Source organism: Carassius carassius, chromosome 23 (genome assembly GCF_963082965.1).
Source record: "Carassius carassius chromosome 23, fCarCar2.1, whole genome shotgun sequence".
NCBI lineage: Eukaryota > Metazoa > Chordata > Actinopteri > Cypriniformes > Cyprinidae > Carassius > Carassius carassius.
The window spans coordinates 22,399,452-22,416,567 of NC_081777.1; the positions used below are offsets into that span (position 1 = coordinate 22,399,452).

The 17,116-nt window shown below is 39.5% G+C and overlaps 1 protein-coding gene across 2 annotated transcripts in view; it reads left to right on the plus strand.

Annotated features, from left to right (window-relative positions):
* Positions 1–17,116, plus strand: part of LOC132101526 (multiple epidermal growth factor-like domains protein 11) — a 106,404-nt gene that overhangs the window by 51,413 nt on the left and 37,875 nt on the right. For both annotated transcript variants that reach the window (XM_059506558.1, XM_059506557.1), the window contains 5 exons: positions 11,248–11,494; positions 12,446–12,566; positions 13,592–13,728; positions 14,683–14,895; positions 16,278–16,452. In XM_059506558.1, the coding sequence (XP_059362541.1) occupies positions 11,248–11,494; positions 12,446–12,566; positions 13,592–13,728; positions 14,683–14,895; positions 16,278–16,452 (893 nt within the window). The remainder of the gene's footprint in view (positions 1–11,247; positions 11,495–12,445; positions 12,567–13,591; positions 13,729–14,682; positions 14,896–16,277; positions 16,453–17,116) is intronic.

The following is a 17,116-nucleotide window of genomic DNA, read 5'->3' on the forward strand; positions in this document are numbered from 1 at the left end:
AGGAAATTCTAACAATAAATGCTGTTTTGATGCTCTTTGATGTGGCATGACAGATTGCTGTATAAATGCCTCGTCAGAGTGCAAATAATTGTGATCATGCCTTCCTCTTTAATACTAGCATTAACACACACACACACACACACACACACACACACACACACAAAAAACCCACTAAGGAACATCTCATGTAATCACTCAATCAGTGTTTTAACTGCGGGAAAACATCAATAAAACAGCTTCTACACAAAATGACACGTAGCATTTCATTTACCCCAGGCAAGTCATCAGTGTCCACAGCTTGTTAGTTATCTAGAGAAATAAAGTGTAGAGAAGAACATTTGTAAAATATTAGACCATATGCTCATTATATTTTACCTTAACGGTTAGTGGTGTCTTAATTATTTTATGTATGTTTAAATACATCTGTTATGACATCCACTGTGTAAATGAATATATTTCAACAACAAATAGTAATTTTATAATTTAGAAGTTAATCTAAAAACTGCATTATGTGCAATTTACAAATACATTTTTTTTAAGTTGAGTGTTGATTATTATATTTAAAAATAAATAGTAATTCAATTTAAGTTTGTGCTCTGTTGTGAAAGGGATACTCCACCCCAAAATGAAAATCTTGTCATTAATCACTTACCCCCACGTCGTTTCAAACCCGTAAAAGCTTTGTTTGGTTTCAGAACACAATATAAGATATTTTGGATGAAAACCGGGAGGCTTGTGACTGTCCCATTGACTGCCAAGTAAATTACACTGTCAAGGTCCAGAAAAGTATGAAAAGTATCATCAGAATAGTCCATCTGCCATCAGTGGTTCAACCAAATGTTATGAAGCAGAAATAATACTTTTTGTATGTGAAGAAAACAAAAATAACAACTTTATTCTTACAACTTTATATATAACAATTTGTGTCCTCTGTGTCTCTCCGCATCACTGTAGCGGCATTTTGGAGAACATCCGCTGAACGCAAGCAGCGTATGCTCTTCTGTGTCAGGCGCACTGCGCTGCATTGCAGCTGCCAGTTTTTACGGTAACTTTAACAGGATAATTTTCCAGTGTATGCAAGTCCAGCTCATTGGGCGGCCATGTTTTTTGATGAATGCATTGTGGATTATTGGTAATGCATCATGGCTGTTGTTGTGTTTTCAGCACTAGATGGAGGAGGGGCTGCAACTGTCACCACACTGTAGCAACTTCATAATTAAACATACATCATGAAGCACCATTCTGCATGTCAGACCATTGGCAGGCGCACAACCTTCTCGGCATATTGGTCTGTGCTTGAACTATGTGGTATACTGCCCCCTGGTGAAAGAGTTTCACGCTTTTAGATGAGGAATCAAAGCTAATGTGAGCATAACACCCCCCAGCTCAGATCAGGATATATGATAATATAAAATAATGATGTTAAAAAGTTTTATAAACTGGGTTTAAATCACTAAATCTATGAGTATCATTATCAAAAATCTAGCATTGGTGTAGAGTAGTCACACTCTTTCCCGTATGTGGATCACTCGGCTACATCTGCTGGGCCTCTCCATCATCGACCCTCTGCCACGGCCCCTGGCACCATCTACTTCATCCTAATTAGAATTAATAATTGAAAATAGGAAATCGATGGGTGCAAATTAAGCGCAGCACAAGTGGCCTTTATTGGGTTGACATTGTCTCAAGAGCAGCGGTTGTTGGTCACTGCTGATCTCACATTTGTCTCATGCATCTCCATCTCATGCATATCTTTATTTCGAGTCATTCCTTTCTGGGTGGAGCATTGTAAAATAGCCTCTTTTTGTGCTTGTTGGCCTCGTGGCTTAAAGAAAAGCTTGTGTTTTTCCCAAGGGAGGAGAGGAAGATAGAGTTATTAATTTGGTAAAGCAACGGCCCGTGTAACAATCTGCTGAGGAGGACACTTCTGACTTTTGTTGAATAAGCTACTGGTTTGCTGCACTAGGTCATGGCTTTTCTCGAATCATTCAGTAGCGCGATAATGACCCGACTTCACTTCAAAGATCTCCTCACCTTCCACAAAAGATGCTGGGATTAGAGTGTGCCATCCCGCAAGTTCTCTGTGAAAGGTCTCTAGCACTGTATTGAACAGAAGGTGACTTCTCAAGGCTGATATTGATCCGAGTTCACATCCTAGATGTATCTTGAACAAATGACCTTGTTGTATCCACAGGGGAGCGTCTTTTCTAGACAGCGATTAGTCAATGCTTAATTTGATATAGATGTCTCTAAACAACCTTCTTTGAATACAAGGTGCTCAAGTTTGGTTTGGTTTGAAAGCATGTTTCTAAGTTAACAATGGCTTCAGCATCACATCTTTTAAATCCCAAATGTGTCTAATTATGACATACTTTTAAATATTCAATCCCACACACACACACACACACATTTTGTATAGTAAGAAAAGTAGTTTTGACAATTCTATGGGCAATCATTCATCTTTGGGCAATCTTACTGAACACTGCAAACCAGAAGTTAAATTTGTTAACATACACAAAATTGTTGGAATTTTTTTTAATTTTGAGCAGATACTGTAAGACATCAAAACAGTAAAGTAAAAGACTTTACATGTGAATCATAACACAGCGTGAGTCATAGCGCGAAAAGATACGACATCAGCACATCCTTATGCTACGTGTCTCCCCTGAGGCTTTGGCTGGCAGGTCCCATGCTGTTCCTGGGGAAAAGGAAACATGTAGCCGGGGCTGGTCTGAGATAAATTAGGGTAGGAGGGACACACGGTCCATCGAGGCTGCCTGGCAGCTGCAGTGCAAGCGCTCCCCCCTCTGTTATTACAACTCAGCACTATCCACCCCACATGACTATTGGCAGTTCCTTCTGTATATTTAGAATAGCATCCATCAGCTCTCCACCCCACATATTGTATCCAAAATTCCTTAATGTATGCCTAATTCATTCTTTAGCAGTCGCCTCTTTCAGCGCACAGATAAATAACACAGTGATAAGTGTCAGTGGAGCCCTAGACAGCCCAGTGGGCCATTTCACAGTGAGAGTATTGGCAGCTTTTACAACTATACGTTTAACAGCATGTCCAGGAGACATTTATCATCCTTGTGTAAAAACATTCAGCACTTTTGTCCAAAAAGAGCTATATTTATAAATGTATATCAAAGCACTGTATCTCTGTTCATCTGTTGCAGAACCAAGATGAATGTGGGAAATTTAATTGAAGAATGTTAGGATAGAGGCGTATGTTTGTTTTTAAATTTAAGCGGTAAAGGAACTGAAAGTGATGTTCGCCCTTCTGGAACCTCTGTCAGTAGAACTGACCTTTCCATTTTCAAAATACCAAAAAAGATTGACGTTTGGCTCCATTAATGGTGTTCATTTTTCTGCAGATGAAAAATGTAGATGAAATATTTGCACTAAAATGCTCACAGAGTTTGATTCACCACTATTTAAATGTCCTTTAACATCACTACCAAATCTAAAGCACTAAACATATGACCAGAGAAGTCTGATTACTGAAAGATGAGTCTCATGAACTGGTTCTATTTAGTGAATCAAACCATGCGCTATGGTTTTTACATTTTTTTGTTTTTACAGAAAGGCAGTGAGGTCTGATTACCGAGCAAATAACTCTTTTGAGTAAGTTTATTTTCATGAATTAAAATTGTACAAGACTATTAGTGTGGTCTGATTTTTAAATGAATTAGATTCAAGATTCAATAGTTTTACTGTCATATGGCCTAGTACAATGAAATTATTTCTTGGTTTACTCCTCTCAAGAATGAAAGGGTAGAAATGGAACAAACATAACAAGGACAAAACAAAATATGTAAAAAAAAATACACAATTACTTCTAAGATCCAGTTTGTTGAATTGTTGAATGTAAAACATATACAGTGCAAACAGTTTAGTCTGATTCCCAGACAAATGGCTCTTATGAGTTCTTTTTAGTGAATCAAACATACAGTGTACACCTTAATGTTGTTTTTTACATGACCAAGTATAGTTAAAGATACACATAATGAGTTTCGTCAGTAGGTTTTTTATATAAAAGTGAGTGAGTGAAATGTTACCAAATTTTTGATTATCTAATGTTGTTGTTTAATATGAAGCCTATAGTTAAGACAAATGATTGAATGGCATTTACTTTACCTCCAAATGTTGTCATCAAAAGGTCTATGTAAAAAAATTAATTAATTATTGAAATGATCTAATTTGGCAGTTTTTCTTCTTCTGCCTCCTCCCTATCAGAAAACCTGTGGAGTGATATGAGTGCTGGACCTATAATTGTTTAAAATATCTATTCTTGCAGTCTAAATCCAATCAGCCAAGGTTTCTGAGTGAATATGAATCTTCACTTATTTCTCACTGGACAGAATATTTTATCAGAGCAAATTTCAATTGACTATATTTTAAAATGATCTTTTATGCCACTTTGCCCATATACTTTACTTTACTTTTGCCTTCTTTGAAGCTGCACACTGTTTCAGTGACTTAATAAGGACTCTGTATAACTGGTGATCTGAAAAACATACTTAACTGGCACAAAACAGGTCTCACTCTAACCGTCATTGTAGCACATGGTGCTGTGACATTGCTCAGTTAATTAAAACACTCTGTCACGTAGAGACAAACTCCTATCCTGTATTCATCATGGCATAACAGAGATGAACCCAAACACAAAAGTTCAGCTGCCAAGCTTTGGGATCTTCATTTATCTGCAGGTTTAATTGTCTGGATGCACTTCCTCCAGTCATTAACCACAAAAGCTAAAACTTGGATGTAAGGGGTTGACTAGAGTCTTCCCCTCCACCGCTAGAGCTTTAATTAAAGGAGTGGAATGGGATGGACTGGGTGCAAGGAAGTAGTAATTGGCCCTGGAGGCATTGTGTGCTGTGATAGAGACACTGTAATCACACTCTTGTACAGTGCTTCCTATGACATTATCGGATTCAGAAACCCTTGGCTCTGTTACAAACTTCTAGTTGGCTGCTGTCCATCTATTGGATGATAAAAGGGCCAATTGTAGATTGGCAAAAGATTGATAAATTCATTTACATATAGTCACGAAGTGGTATATGCAAAATGTCAGGCTATACAAGACCTATATGTGTGTTTTCATTGAAGGAAGTGTGGCACTGCGACGCAGCGTCTCGTTCCTTCGAGGAACCAAGGTTACATACGTAACCTTAGACGTTCCTCTTCAGGAACTCGAGTTGTGTCGATGACGCTTTGGGGAACGATAATGCCCACGCCGCCAGACTTTCAAATCTCTGCCTAGTGTGGAAGAGCACAGTTAAAGCAAGAGAAGGAGATAGGAGCCTGACAGTAATTGGGGACAACCCGTCCTGTGGCCAACTTCAGAAGGAGTGAGTCTTGACCCCCAAGAGAGGGGAGATCAGAGGACTTGAGGCTTAGGATACCATCCTGATCACCGCTTATCATAAGCTTCTTCTGGCCGGAGGCCTCAGCGCACCATGAAGGAAACATGTAACCAGAGGGTTTCTGTCCACTGACTGGCCACCGAGAGGGGTGCGGTAGGCCGCCATGGCAGCCACGTAGACTGGCCCTCTGGTGTGCCTAGAGCCACTAGCTCGGTGCCCTGAAGCAGCGGACAGCAGGGCGACCATACTAGCTTCTCTAGAGACCTCCGTAGAGGTAGCAAACCTCTTAGCCTGCTACGTTTCCAGGCAGTAACTGAGAGAAGAGCTCGCCAGAGATCGCAGGGTTGGCAGATCGATCTCCTGATGGCACTGAGGAGAGACAGGCACTGTGTAATGCAGTTTACACTGCTCTTCCCCAGAGGGAGCTGGCCCTCAAAACATCCTAGGCCTTAGGCGTCAGGACATTATGATGAAGGCTATCCAGCGAAAATGACGGTCTGCAGAACCGCTTTCCACTAGAAGCCTTCGGCCTGGGAGCGCCACTCTGACTCTAGCGTCTGCCCGGCAGCCCCTGACCGCCTCAACCTCCTCAGAGGAAGAGAGGTGAACGTGTTTTCACACAAGAAATTACATCCCAAGAGCCCCTGTACATCTAACTTCACATAGTCAGATAAAAAACTCATTTTATTCCTCAGAATTAAATGTAGTCAACACCCAGATGAGTCAACACGGTCTGGTGTAGAACAACTCACATCAAACGAAACAATGTTATAAACACGTTGCCTCGGCAGTACGCATATCTTTTTTTTTTTTTGCCACTCAGTTACTCAAACAACATCAATCTCCTCAGAGAAAGATGAATGCTGCAGCGAGCTCTGCCTCAGAGGGCAAAGAAACCGCAGCGTGGGCTTCCAAGCCTCGATAAAGAGCTCTAGATCTAGTGAACACGGGTGGAGACAGGACGAGCCGTCTCCAACCCGTTCACCAGATCATGTGCGATTCCCGCGATCATGGTCACTGCCGTGCCGTACCACCGACCGCAACAGCAAGATCGCATGCACGGACACGCTCATCGGAGTGTGCCCGGCGAGAGAGCATGCAGCAGCAGCAGCGAGCTCTGCCTCAGAGGGTGAAGAAACCACAGCGTGGGCTTTTTATCCTCAAGAATGAGCTCTAGATCGCATGAATGGACACACTCTGGCTTAACAGTGAGAAAAGCACAATCAGCCCCCCGAGAGCCGACTGTGCGAGCTCCACTCCTCATTAATGCTGCTTATTATAATATTAGGCATAATGTGCTTGTGTAACTGGTGCTTGTGCAACTGATGCTTGTGCAACTGGCGAACTCATCGACGCCTTCCACATCAAACTCCTCAGAGAAATACAGGCAGTGCGTCGCGCCCTCTTACTGTGGAGAAAGTACCGCAAACGCAGGCTTCCAAACCCCAGAGAGCAGGCGCCGGATCTAATGGTTAAGGAAGAAGATAGGGACTTGCCTGTCTACATTCCTTCCAGCAGATCCGAAACCGAAACCCACGAGCACAACCACCGCTCCGCCTCGGCGAAAGCAGGGCTGGCACCGCAAGAAACGCCAGTGAAGGCTCCCTCCTCAAAGAGAGCCTTTCTGAGAGTGAAGCAAAACACTTGCATCCCAGCCATCAACTGACACTGCGCGCTTCACTCTCGAGCAGACAACACACAAGCTGCGTATGTCCCTACCCCTTTTTTTTTTTTTTTGCTGACAGGGAAAACACACAGCCTGAATGCTGCCTGCTCTCGCCCAGAACTTCTCTTGATTGAAGCTTTGACAATGGAGTTTATCAGTGGACAAACAACACTAAATAAGACTCACAAACAGATAGCGACTGACACACACACAGAGCGCTTGCTGAAAACAGAAGGCTGGCTGCCGGCTTCGCCGCTCGTGCTTTTATGCTTTCTGGTCTCTGACGTCACCCGCCTATGACGTCTCGCCCATCCATTGGACTGATTACACAGGTTATTCAGAGACGTCACGCTGGAGGCGTTCCCCAAAGCGTCATCAATGCAGCTAGAGTTCCTGAAGAGGAACTTTCATCTTCCACCAGACAAAGATTTTGTTCAGAAAGTTTAGTAAAGAATGTGTAGTGAAGTACATTTAAAGATATTGTATAGGTTTCTTCTTTATGCATTTTGACTTTATATGTCAGTTTGAGGAAAGACGGAATGCTAGAAGAGTAGGGATCCAAAGTGCCGTTTTTAAATATGTTTATTAATTGACTTACCTGTTTTTTATAGATTTTACACTGATTTTAGTCATACAAATATAGCCTTTCATGCTGACGTGGTATAAAAAAATAATAAAATAAATAAAATAGTTCCTAAATAGACTTTCTGCCTTTATTTGACTGTGAGAAGTTACAGGAAATGCTAGGAAGGGAGTGATGAACTGTTTTTGCATTAGTTTAAAACTAGTAAAAAAATATATATATTTTTTAAACCTAATTCTTGCAATGAAAATAACATTGAAGGCAGATAAGGCATGAAACATATAATAAAATTAAAATTGATCCTATTTCCAAAAAATATATATATTTTTTTTTTGTTTCATTTTTGCCATTATTTGCAGAAAATGATAATAAAGGGAAGGTGTTTTTTTTCTTTTATTTATTTATTCTGAATTTTGACCATAAAAAAGTCTAGGTTTTTACATGACATCTTTTTTTTTTATTAGAAAAATAATAATAAAAGACATTTTCATTATATATATTAGTATATAAGTTATAATTTGATTAATTTTGATTACATTTGAGGAGAGAAAGGAAGTGATAGAAGAGGAGATATATGAAGCGTAGTTGTGCCATATGTAGGTGCACTACACTGAAGGCTATGGCTCCAACACCAAACTGATTTTTAATAAAAACAGACAGCGTAAGCAGGGCTTCTATATTCCACAGGAGTGAGATATTTTGTCTTCATAGAAAATACAAGAGTTTAGACTCTGGAATTCTCCCTAATTAGCCTTCTGTGATGTTCATGTTTATTTAGCTGCACACACAGCTCTAGGCAGAACGTAGCACCAAAATACAAACAGAATTTTTCTTGTCAGTCTTAATAATTTTTAAATCAGGCCTGCAGCTGAAGGGATTTCACTTGTTTTGTAAAAAGTCTTGCCACACTTATAAGAGAACTTCAGCATTAGGTATTCTCACAGGATTGTGCATGGTGCTGCCCTGCCCTGAGATCTTTCTCAACCATCTGATCAAATCAAGCCGTTACATTTTTCTGCTTATCAAAGTACAGTACACAATCGCACGCTCACAGCTCGGTCCTGATGCCTCAAGGTGCAAGTTTGTTGTGAAGAGGAGTATCGGTTGTCTCCCCAAACGCACCCCTTTGATTAGCCTGTTTGTGCAATGCTGAGCGCTTTTAATGGGGGTTGTGTTGCAGGTCAGCTGTTTGGTGTACTTACCATTGAATCTCTGCCCACACACACCATCCATGGCCCCAACGGAGCCCTCATCCTCTCTTCCTTCATCTCTTCTCCGATTAGACTCATCCTTATGGAAGCTTTCCTTTAGATACTTTAAACACAGAGAAATAGGAATAAGACTGTTTGTTTTACAGCCTTGCCCGTGGCACCAAATGATCTCTGACTCTTTAATCACGGCTAAATGCTGTCAGAGGGCCCGCAGTGAGAGACTGTCTGCGGCGAGTCTGAAACTAAACGCAGAAAAGACGGGCCGAGATAATGGGCTTTAGGAGGAAATGTGCTGAAGTGTCTCGCTGTGGGGGGAAAAGAGGCTTTGATTCTTCAATGGCAACATTTTGTGCTGCTTCTGAGCACCAGAGAAAAAGACTTCTGCAAATTAAGCTCTGTCTAGATTTCCATTTTATTTGTCTTCCTCCGGAATGATTCAGAATGGCTTCAGATGAAGAGGCCGGCGGACTTGGATTTGCCATGTTGAATGGGAGGGAAACTGTTTGCGTCCCAGTATGAGGCTTCTTTGAAAGTGAAGCGCTCACTTTGGGGCTGATGGGGAGTTGACGAGGTCCGGGGGCTGGTGAGTGAGGCAAACGGTGGATGTGTTGTGTTTTTCTGCTCTTTTTCTCTCATCAGCGTAGGAGAGCTGAGAGGAGCATGATGAGTGCTGATTGACTGCGAGTGGAGCAGACGATGAGCGGCTAATCTGTCTTCGTTGACCTCCTGCAGGTTTCCTGCCTTTAATGTGCCCTGGTCTTTTGGTGTGAGTGTGAGAGCTCAACTGACAGGAGAACTCATCCATAGCAGATTTACTCAAATCAATAACGTGCCTCCTGCCCTCTTTGAGCTGCTTAATGCGGCCTACATCGCACCTCCTGGGAAAGACTTGCCGCAGTGCCAGGATGTTCCGAGACCCCCCTCTGTGCCAAGCTGTCTTCTCGAAATGCTGATCATCCACCTCGTGTTTGTCTGGTATAGATGATGGACGCTGGTGTCTCGCAGCACACAATCTTCATTAGGGCTTCATCCACTTTCAAAATAACCTTCTGAGCTTAGTCAAGCATTTGCCGCATCAGTGGTTAAATATGGACTGAGGTTTCTGAGGTTGTTTAAATCATATGGTACCTTCAACATGTGACCATCATCTAAATGATAGATACTGTTTATAATTGTAGGAACTGTAAGAATTTGAAATTATGTTTTTGGAAGAAAAAAGTCACTGTGCTCACATATTTAATTAAAAAAGATTTATAGAAAGTTCAAAAGAACCAGAATTTATTTGACATAGAAATATGTGACCCTGGACCACAAAACTATTCATAAGGGTCATTTTTTGAAGGGTCCAAAATAAATAAGCTTTCCATTGATGTATGGTTTGTTAGGATAGGACAATATTTGGTGATTACAACTATTGATACAACTATTTGAAATCTTGAATCTGGGTGCATAAAAATCTAAATATTGAGAAAATCACCTTTAAAGTTGTCCAAATGAAGTTCTTAGCAATGCATATTACTAATCAAAATTTAAGTTTTTATATATTTACAGGAAATTAACCAAGTATCTTCATGGAACATGATCTTTACTTAAAATCCTAAAGATGCTTGGCATAAAAGAAAAATATATAATTTTGACCCATACACTGTATTATTGGCTATTGCTGCAAAAATATACCCGTGCTACTTCAGACTGATTTTGTGGTCCAGGGTCACATATTTTGTAACATTTTAAATGTCTTAACTGTCACTTTTGATCAATTTATTGCATCCTTGCTGAATAAAATAATTAATATCTTTTTTTTTAAACAAACATTTGAACATTTGCAGAAAAATCCACTAAGTTAGCACGAGTTAATAGTTAACACTGATTTTTAGAGTGTGTGGCGAGAGAAACCAAAAGTGCTCTTAGAGTCAGGGTGTAAACAAATGTAAAAAAAAAAAAAATAAAACAATTCTAAAACTGATGTCTATGGTGGTTATGGCCCTATGCTAGCTAATACTGTGTAAACACAAGAATGACTGTGTCAGTGTTTTATAGCATCTCTGGGCCACTTTAGGTGCGTTTGCAAGATTAGTTCCTTGCAGTTTCACCCATTTTATTGATAGCGTTTGCTTTCCGCATGGTATTAGCTTGTTGATAATTTAAAAAGAATATATGAGAGGATGTAAATAATTTATGCTTTAGCTAATCACCACTCACAGTGGGATTCACTTGTATTGACAAAACACTGTACAAACTTGCATATGTTCCATAATAAAATCCTATGACTTCACAAATCTTGTGTTTTGGCAATTCCAGGATTACAGGTAACCATTTGGAATGTCATACAACTGAATTGTACTGATAAGCATGAGTTTCCATCCCCAGCCTGAGTAAAAAAAGTGTTCTTTCTTCTTCTCTGTGTTTCAGGTTGTGAAAGTGGCCACTGGGGGCCCCACTGCAGCAACCGCTGTCAGTGCAAGAATGGGGCCCTGTGTAACCCCATCACAGGAGCCTGTGTCTGCACAGACGGCTACCAAGGATGGCGCTGTGAAGATCAATGTGAGCCTGGATACTATGGCAAGGGCTGCCAGCTGCAGTGTCAATGCCTCAATGGTGCCACCTGCCACCACGAGACGGGGGAATGCATATGTGCACCAGGCTACATGGGTCCCATGTGAGTACCAGGAATAAAACCAGTTTGCAATATAGAAATATGAAGGTTAATATGTCTTTCCTGAAATATATTCTTCATATAGAGGAGACAAAGGCAAGTTGTTACACTGGTGAAAAGGGTACGTTTATTTTTGAAAGACAATTTCTGTATAAACACACACCTCTTGACTACAAAAAAGCTATTCAACCTTTACACCATCTTTGCCAAGAATCCAGATTCAGCTTTTGTGACCTTTTGTTTTACCACAATGAGAACCTGCCGTCAGCTAAATTAAAACCCATAATGTTTTGTGCTACGTGAAATATGAAAGAATATCCTTCAAATATACACTACTGTTCAAAAGTTCGGGGTCAGTACGATTTTAGTTCTTTGAATACAAATACATACTTTCATTTTGCCAAAGATATATTAAATTGATCAAAATTGATAAATATTTCTTTAATATCTTTAATAATAACAAGGAATGATTCTTAATTAAGCAAATTGGCTTATTAGAATGATTTCTGAAGGATCATGTGACACTGAAGACTGGAATATTTTTTTTTTTGATCATCATAAAATGTGAATTTTATGTTTTTTTTGTGTGCATATTAATAGACTATTAAGTGCCTCCCAAACTTTGAACAGAAGTCTATCTCTTTTTAATGGGGGAGAAAAATTGAATATCCTTAAAATATCGATTGTTTCGGGCATGGAGATTTCTAACCTAAAACCTTCTGGGTATTTCCCCATGTGACAACTAGCCCCAGTCTCCCATACTAATCTACATACTATATACTCACTCTTTGTCTATATATACATTGTTAGCATAGTGAAAACACTGTGAAGTTCTTCTGAGGTTGCTTTTTTTTAAGCATTTGTTCTAAAGTCTTTGAACATTCTTGTGTTTTATGTTGCAATCCTTTGCAATGACTGCCTGAGTTTCAAGTGTTTGCTCTTGTGGTTCGGCAGCTGTGGAGAGCGATGTCCCTCTGGAAGTCATGGGCCACAGTGCGAGCAGCGCTGCCCCTGTCAGAATGGAGGAACCTGCCATCACATCACTGGAGAATGCTCCTGCCCTGCTGGATGGACGGTAAGAAGCTGCACACAGGGTGGAGAAGTGGGGGACAAAGGGAAAGTGACCGAGAGAATAAAGGACAGAGAGGAATAAAGATGAGGAGACAGATGATAAGGAATGAGGGGCAGAAAGTGAAGGAGAGTAAAAGGGCAAGATACTGAAGCGATGGAGGAGGTGAGTCATGCTTAAAAGGAAGTAAGGAAGGAAAAGAGAGAGTAATTAGAAGGAGAAAGGGAGGCTTAAGAGAATGGAGGAAAAGGGAAAGAGTTTAAGAGGTAAATGAAGGAAGGGTGGAGGAGAATCTGAATGTAGATACATGCAAAAGCTAAGTGGGGAAGAAATGACACTGATCTGAGTCTCGCAGAGCAGCTGAAGTTAATATTTGGAAGCAAATTGTGTAAAGTCTCATTATTGCTCCTTTTGCATCATCTCAAACTCGTAAAGAGGACATATCAAAAACACAAGTTTCCTTTCTCTTCTGAAAAAAGTTCAACGTGATACAGTATGTAGACATACTCTAATATTTACAAAGCAATGCTCCATCTTCAGTTCATCGTTTATTAAAACTAAACTGCAAAAATGGGTCATTTAGAAATTGTTATAGTATTGGCCTCAACTGTGTACTGTACATTATCATATTAGCTGTTTAGATAGAAATGCAGTGATTCAGTTCCTATTCAATGATAAAGGAACCTTGCTTAGAGGTCTTAAAGGTACAGTAGCAAAGACTGGATCAGATAGCGATCATGCACTTTCATCAGCTTAACATAAGTGGCTACAGATGTATAAAATATGGCCTTTTTAAAGGGCCAAATTTTGTTTTTCTGCATAATTGTTTCATCTTTAATTCTATAGATTAATTACACTGATTATATATACTGTATATTCACCTAAAATCCTTTATTCCCTCTGTTGTTTCAAAACTTTATGAGAAATGCTATTTAAAAGTTAGTAAATACATTTTTCCTATATAAATCAGTGCTGCTTTAATTGTCGTGAATGACTTTCATTTGATTCCCAAATTTTCTCTTTCTGTACAGGGGTCTGTGTGTGCCCAGCCATGTCCATTCGGCAAGTACGGGATCAACTGCAGCAAGGAATGCTCCTGCCGCAATGGAGGACTGTGTGACCACATTACAGGACAGTGCCAGTGTATGGCAGGATACAGTGGCCACAGGTAAAATAAATACCCAGTTCCATCAGATCTTATATCTCTTATTCCTCTGTGCCTTTAAAAAAAAAACTACCACAAAAGGAGTTTGTAAACAAGCCTGCAAAATTCGGTTGCTAAATAATTGATTAATTGCTTTTTTCTTTTTTTTTTACTGCTCTGTGTTTACATTCCCTGTGTCCACTGATCCCACTCCGAGATCTGCACTGGTTTGTTAAGTTTCTGTCCATTAATTACCAGTAATGGAGTTTAATTAGGATCCAGTTGAAATTGCTCAGTGCCTTTATTTCCCAGTGTCTTCTGCAGCAGCTTAGGGTTTATTAGCGCAGTAAAGTGATTGTCTGGAGAATGAAAACACTTTCAGGACAGACACTTCTTATCCTCTAATATTTAACAAAATTGCCCTCATTCATTTGGTCTGTGACAGGTGAATTAGTCCAGCAGGAATAATCTCAGATTGCGTTAGTACCCCCTCCTCCCTTCCCGAAAGTCCTTCTCACACCCGTCTCTCCTGATACAAAGGACGCTGGTGTAATTTCAACATGAAACATACCTAGTCCGTTTTATAATTTAATTGAGCTATTTATCTATCTCCTAATGGCTTCTTTGGACACTCAAGATTGATGTTCTGCCAGGAATGTATATTGAAGATCTTGTGGAAGTCGTTGTTCCTTAAGTCACTTTGCTATTCAATAGAGAGAATGAGCCGGGGTCTAATTGTATTCACGGTAATAAATGACTGCTTAGTTTGCTGTCACCCCAGGCGAAGCCAAGGGCTGATGAACCTGAGGTACCAAAGAAGATGCCCAAGGCTTTGACCCTTGACCCTTAGATTAGAATGATTCAGTAGTCTACTAATTCCGCTTGTGTTATTCTGACAGGCTCCTTTTTCTTACTGAGCCATCTGAGTAACGAATAATGTAAAGTTGCTTTGGGGTTTTCTTCCCTCACTGTTCCCAGGTGCCAGGAAGAGTGTCCGGTCGGCACATATGGACCCCAGTGTGCCCTCCACTGTGACTGTCAGAATGGGGCCAAGTGTTACCACATCAATGGAGCGTGTTTGTGTGATACAGGATTCAAAGGGCCTCACTGCCAGGAAAGGTTCTGTCCACCAGGCCTCTACGGTCTCATCTGTGACAAATACTGCCCCTGTAACGCCACCAACACACTCAGGTGAGACACGTTATCACACATCAGTAGACCACACTAGAATGATAACCTTGGAAATGAAGAGAATCAATAGACTAGGAATGCATATTAGTACCATAATGGTTATCAGCTGATTTAACACTTTTTTTATTATTATTATTATTTAATGATATTGGACAATATAGATTTTTTTTAATTTTGCATGCTCATAAGCCCTATTTTTACAGTTAGATTACCTTTGTTATCTATTGTTACCTTTGTTATTTAATGCTCACTTAAAATGAAGGATCTGGTTTTTAATACTATTAAATGTAATCTTTAGCAAATCCTAAAACAAATATCCATGTTGTATTATAAAATACTGTGATGCCTAAATTCATTTGTAGCATTTAAAACATTTTTAGTTTTCAGTGCTGTATTTATTTATTTATTTGTTTTTAATTTAGACAAAACAGTAAAGAATTTTAATATTGTCCATAACATGAAATTTCAGTAAGAATTTTGCAGTAATTTAATTATTCTAATATCAGTGCATCCCTACAATGCGCTTTGTTTCCCTGCGAAGAAAAGAAATTCTAAATTTGTCTAAAAATTTTAAACCAGTATATTTATGGATGCATTTTTTCTAGGACTGTCAACTGAGTAAAATATATATTTGAATTAATTACATTATATTCTTGTTAATGAAATTAATTTCATACATGTATTGCTGTTCATTTTGTTTTGTTTCCATTTTGTCATTTGTCATTTTCCATGAATTTTTGCATTTCTTTTCTGCCATTTTTAAAAAGTTGTTCTATATATACAATGCAAAGGTATGACACTCGGAAGACATGATTAAATATATTATACTAAATTACAGTGCTGATTAGATCATAATTTCCTCACACTTTGAAGATAACAATTCAGCTAAGTTATTTCATACAAACAATACATCTTTGTGGAGTCCACTCTTTCAGTCCTACAATCATTACTTTTTTAGCCAACTTTCCACAAGTTAACCTCCGGAGCCATGGGTGAGTAAAGTCCATTTGACTTCATTTGACTTGCAAGTCAAAAAAATTCGAACACCTTTCAACAGTAGCATAGCACTTGCTCTTTATCGTGACCTGTGCTTCATTCATTATTTCTTAGCCGCGTTCCTGGCTAATGCAATGTTAATGCCTGGTATGGGTAGATTAGGCCCTAAGACACTGGGGCTCATTACTACATGAAGGAGAGAAAGGACACCCCATTTATCTGAGTGGAGCTCACAGACACCAGGATGGATGAATTCAAATGGTTTTAGTCCTCAGATTTGGCTCCCTTGTGCTGGAAACCAAAGTGTTTCTGTTTGGATGTCGTATACACAATGTATCTTTAGGCATATTTGTACCTAAATGTCGATCTGTCTTTTTCTTTTTCAGCTGCCACCCCCTGACAGGTGAATGCTTGTGTACAGCAGGATGGACGGGTCTATACTGCAATGAGACCTGTCCCCCGGGTTACTATGGAGAAGGATGTAGAGTGCCGTGCCAGTGTGCTAATGGAGCAGACTGCCACAGTCTCACTGGGGCCTGTATCTGTGCCCCAGGCTACACAGTGAGTCCATGTTTATCATTTATCATTGTCTACATTAATTAAATACTGCTAAATCCTGCCAAGCTGAAAAATTGTCACATGAAATTGACTGCTAAGCATTGATGATTATAGTTGTTAATGTTCTGAACTAAAGGATGGTCTTTTTTCATATGCCCCCTGACATATAGGTCCCCTATACACCTGCCATTAACCTCTCATTTGTAGAGTAAACACCGATACGTCCTAGACAACCATTACAGACCACCTATCAACCTGTCTATGAAGCACTGCACCAAGAAAAAAGGATTTGATTTGTCGACTACATATGTGACCCTGGACCACAAAACTAGTCATAGGTAGCATGGGTATATTTGTAGCAATAGCCAGCAATACATTGTATGGGTCAATATTATAGATTTTGCTTTTACGCCAAAAATGATTAGTATATTATATTATATACTATATATATTCAGCTTTCAGATGTTGTATCATTTAAAAAAAGGCCCTTATGACTGGTTTTGTGGTCCAGGGTCAAATATGGCTTTACAATATCTGTTGGATTTTAATGTTTTTGTACATATATAATTTTATCAGTAATTTTCATAACCTTCAAATCATAACTTCTTAATCAAATTAATTAATTTAAATGCTGATTCATTAACTGAATTAATCACATAATTACTTG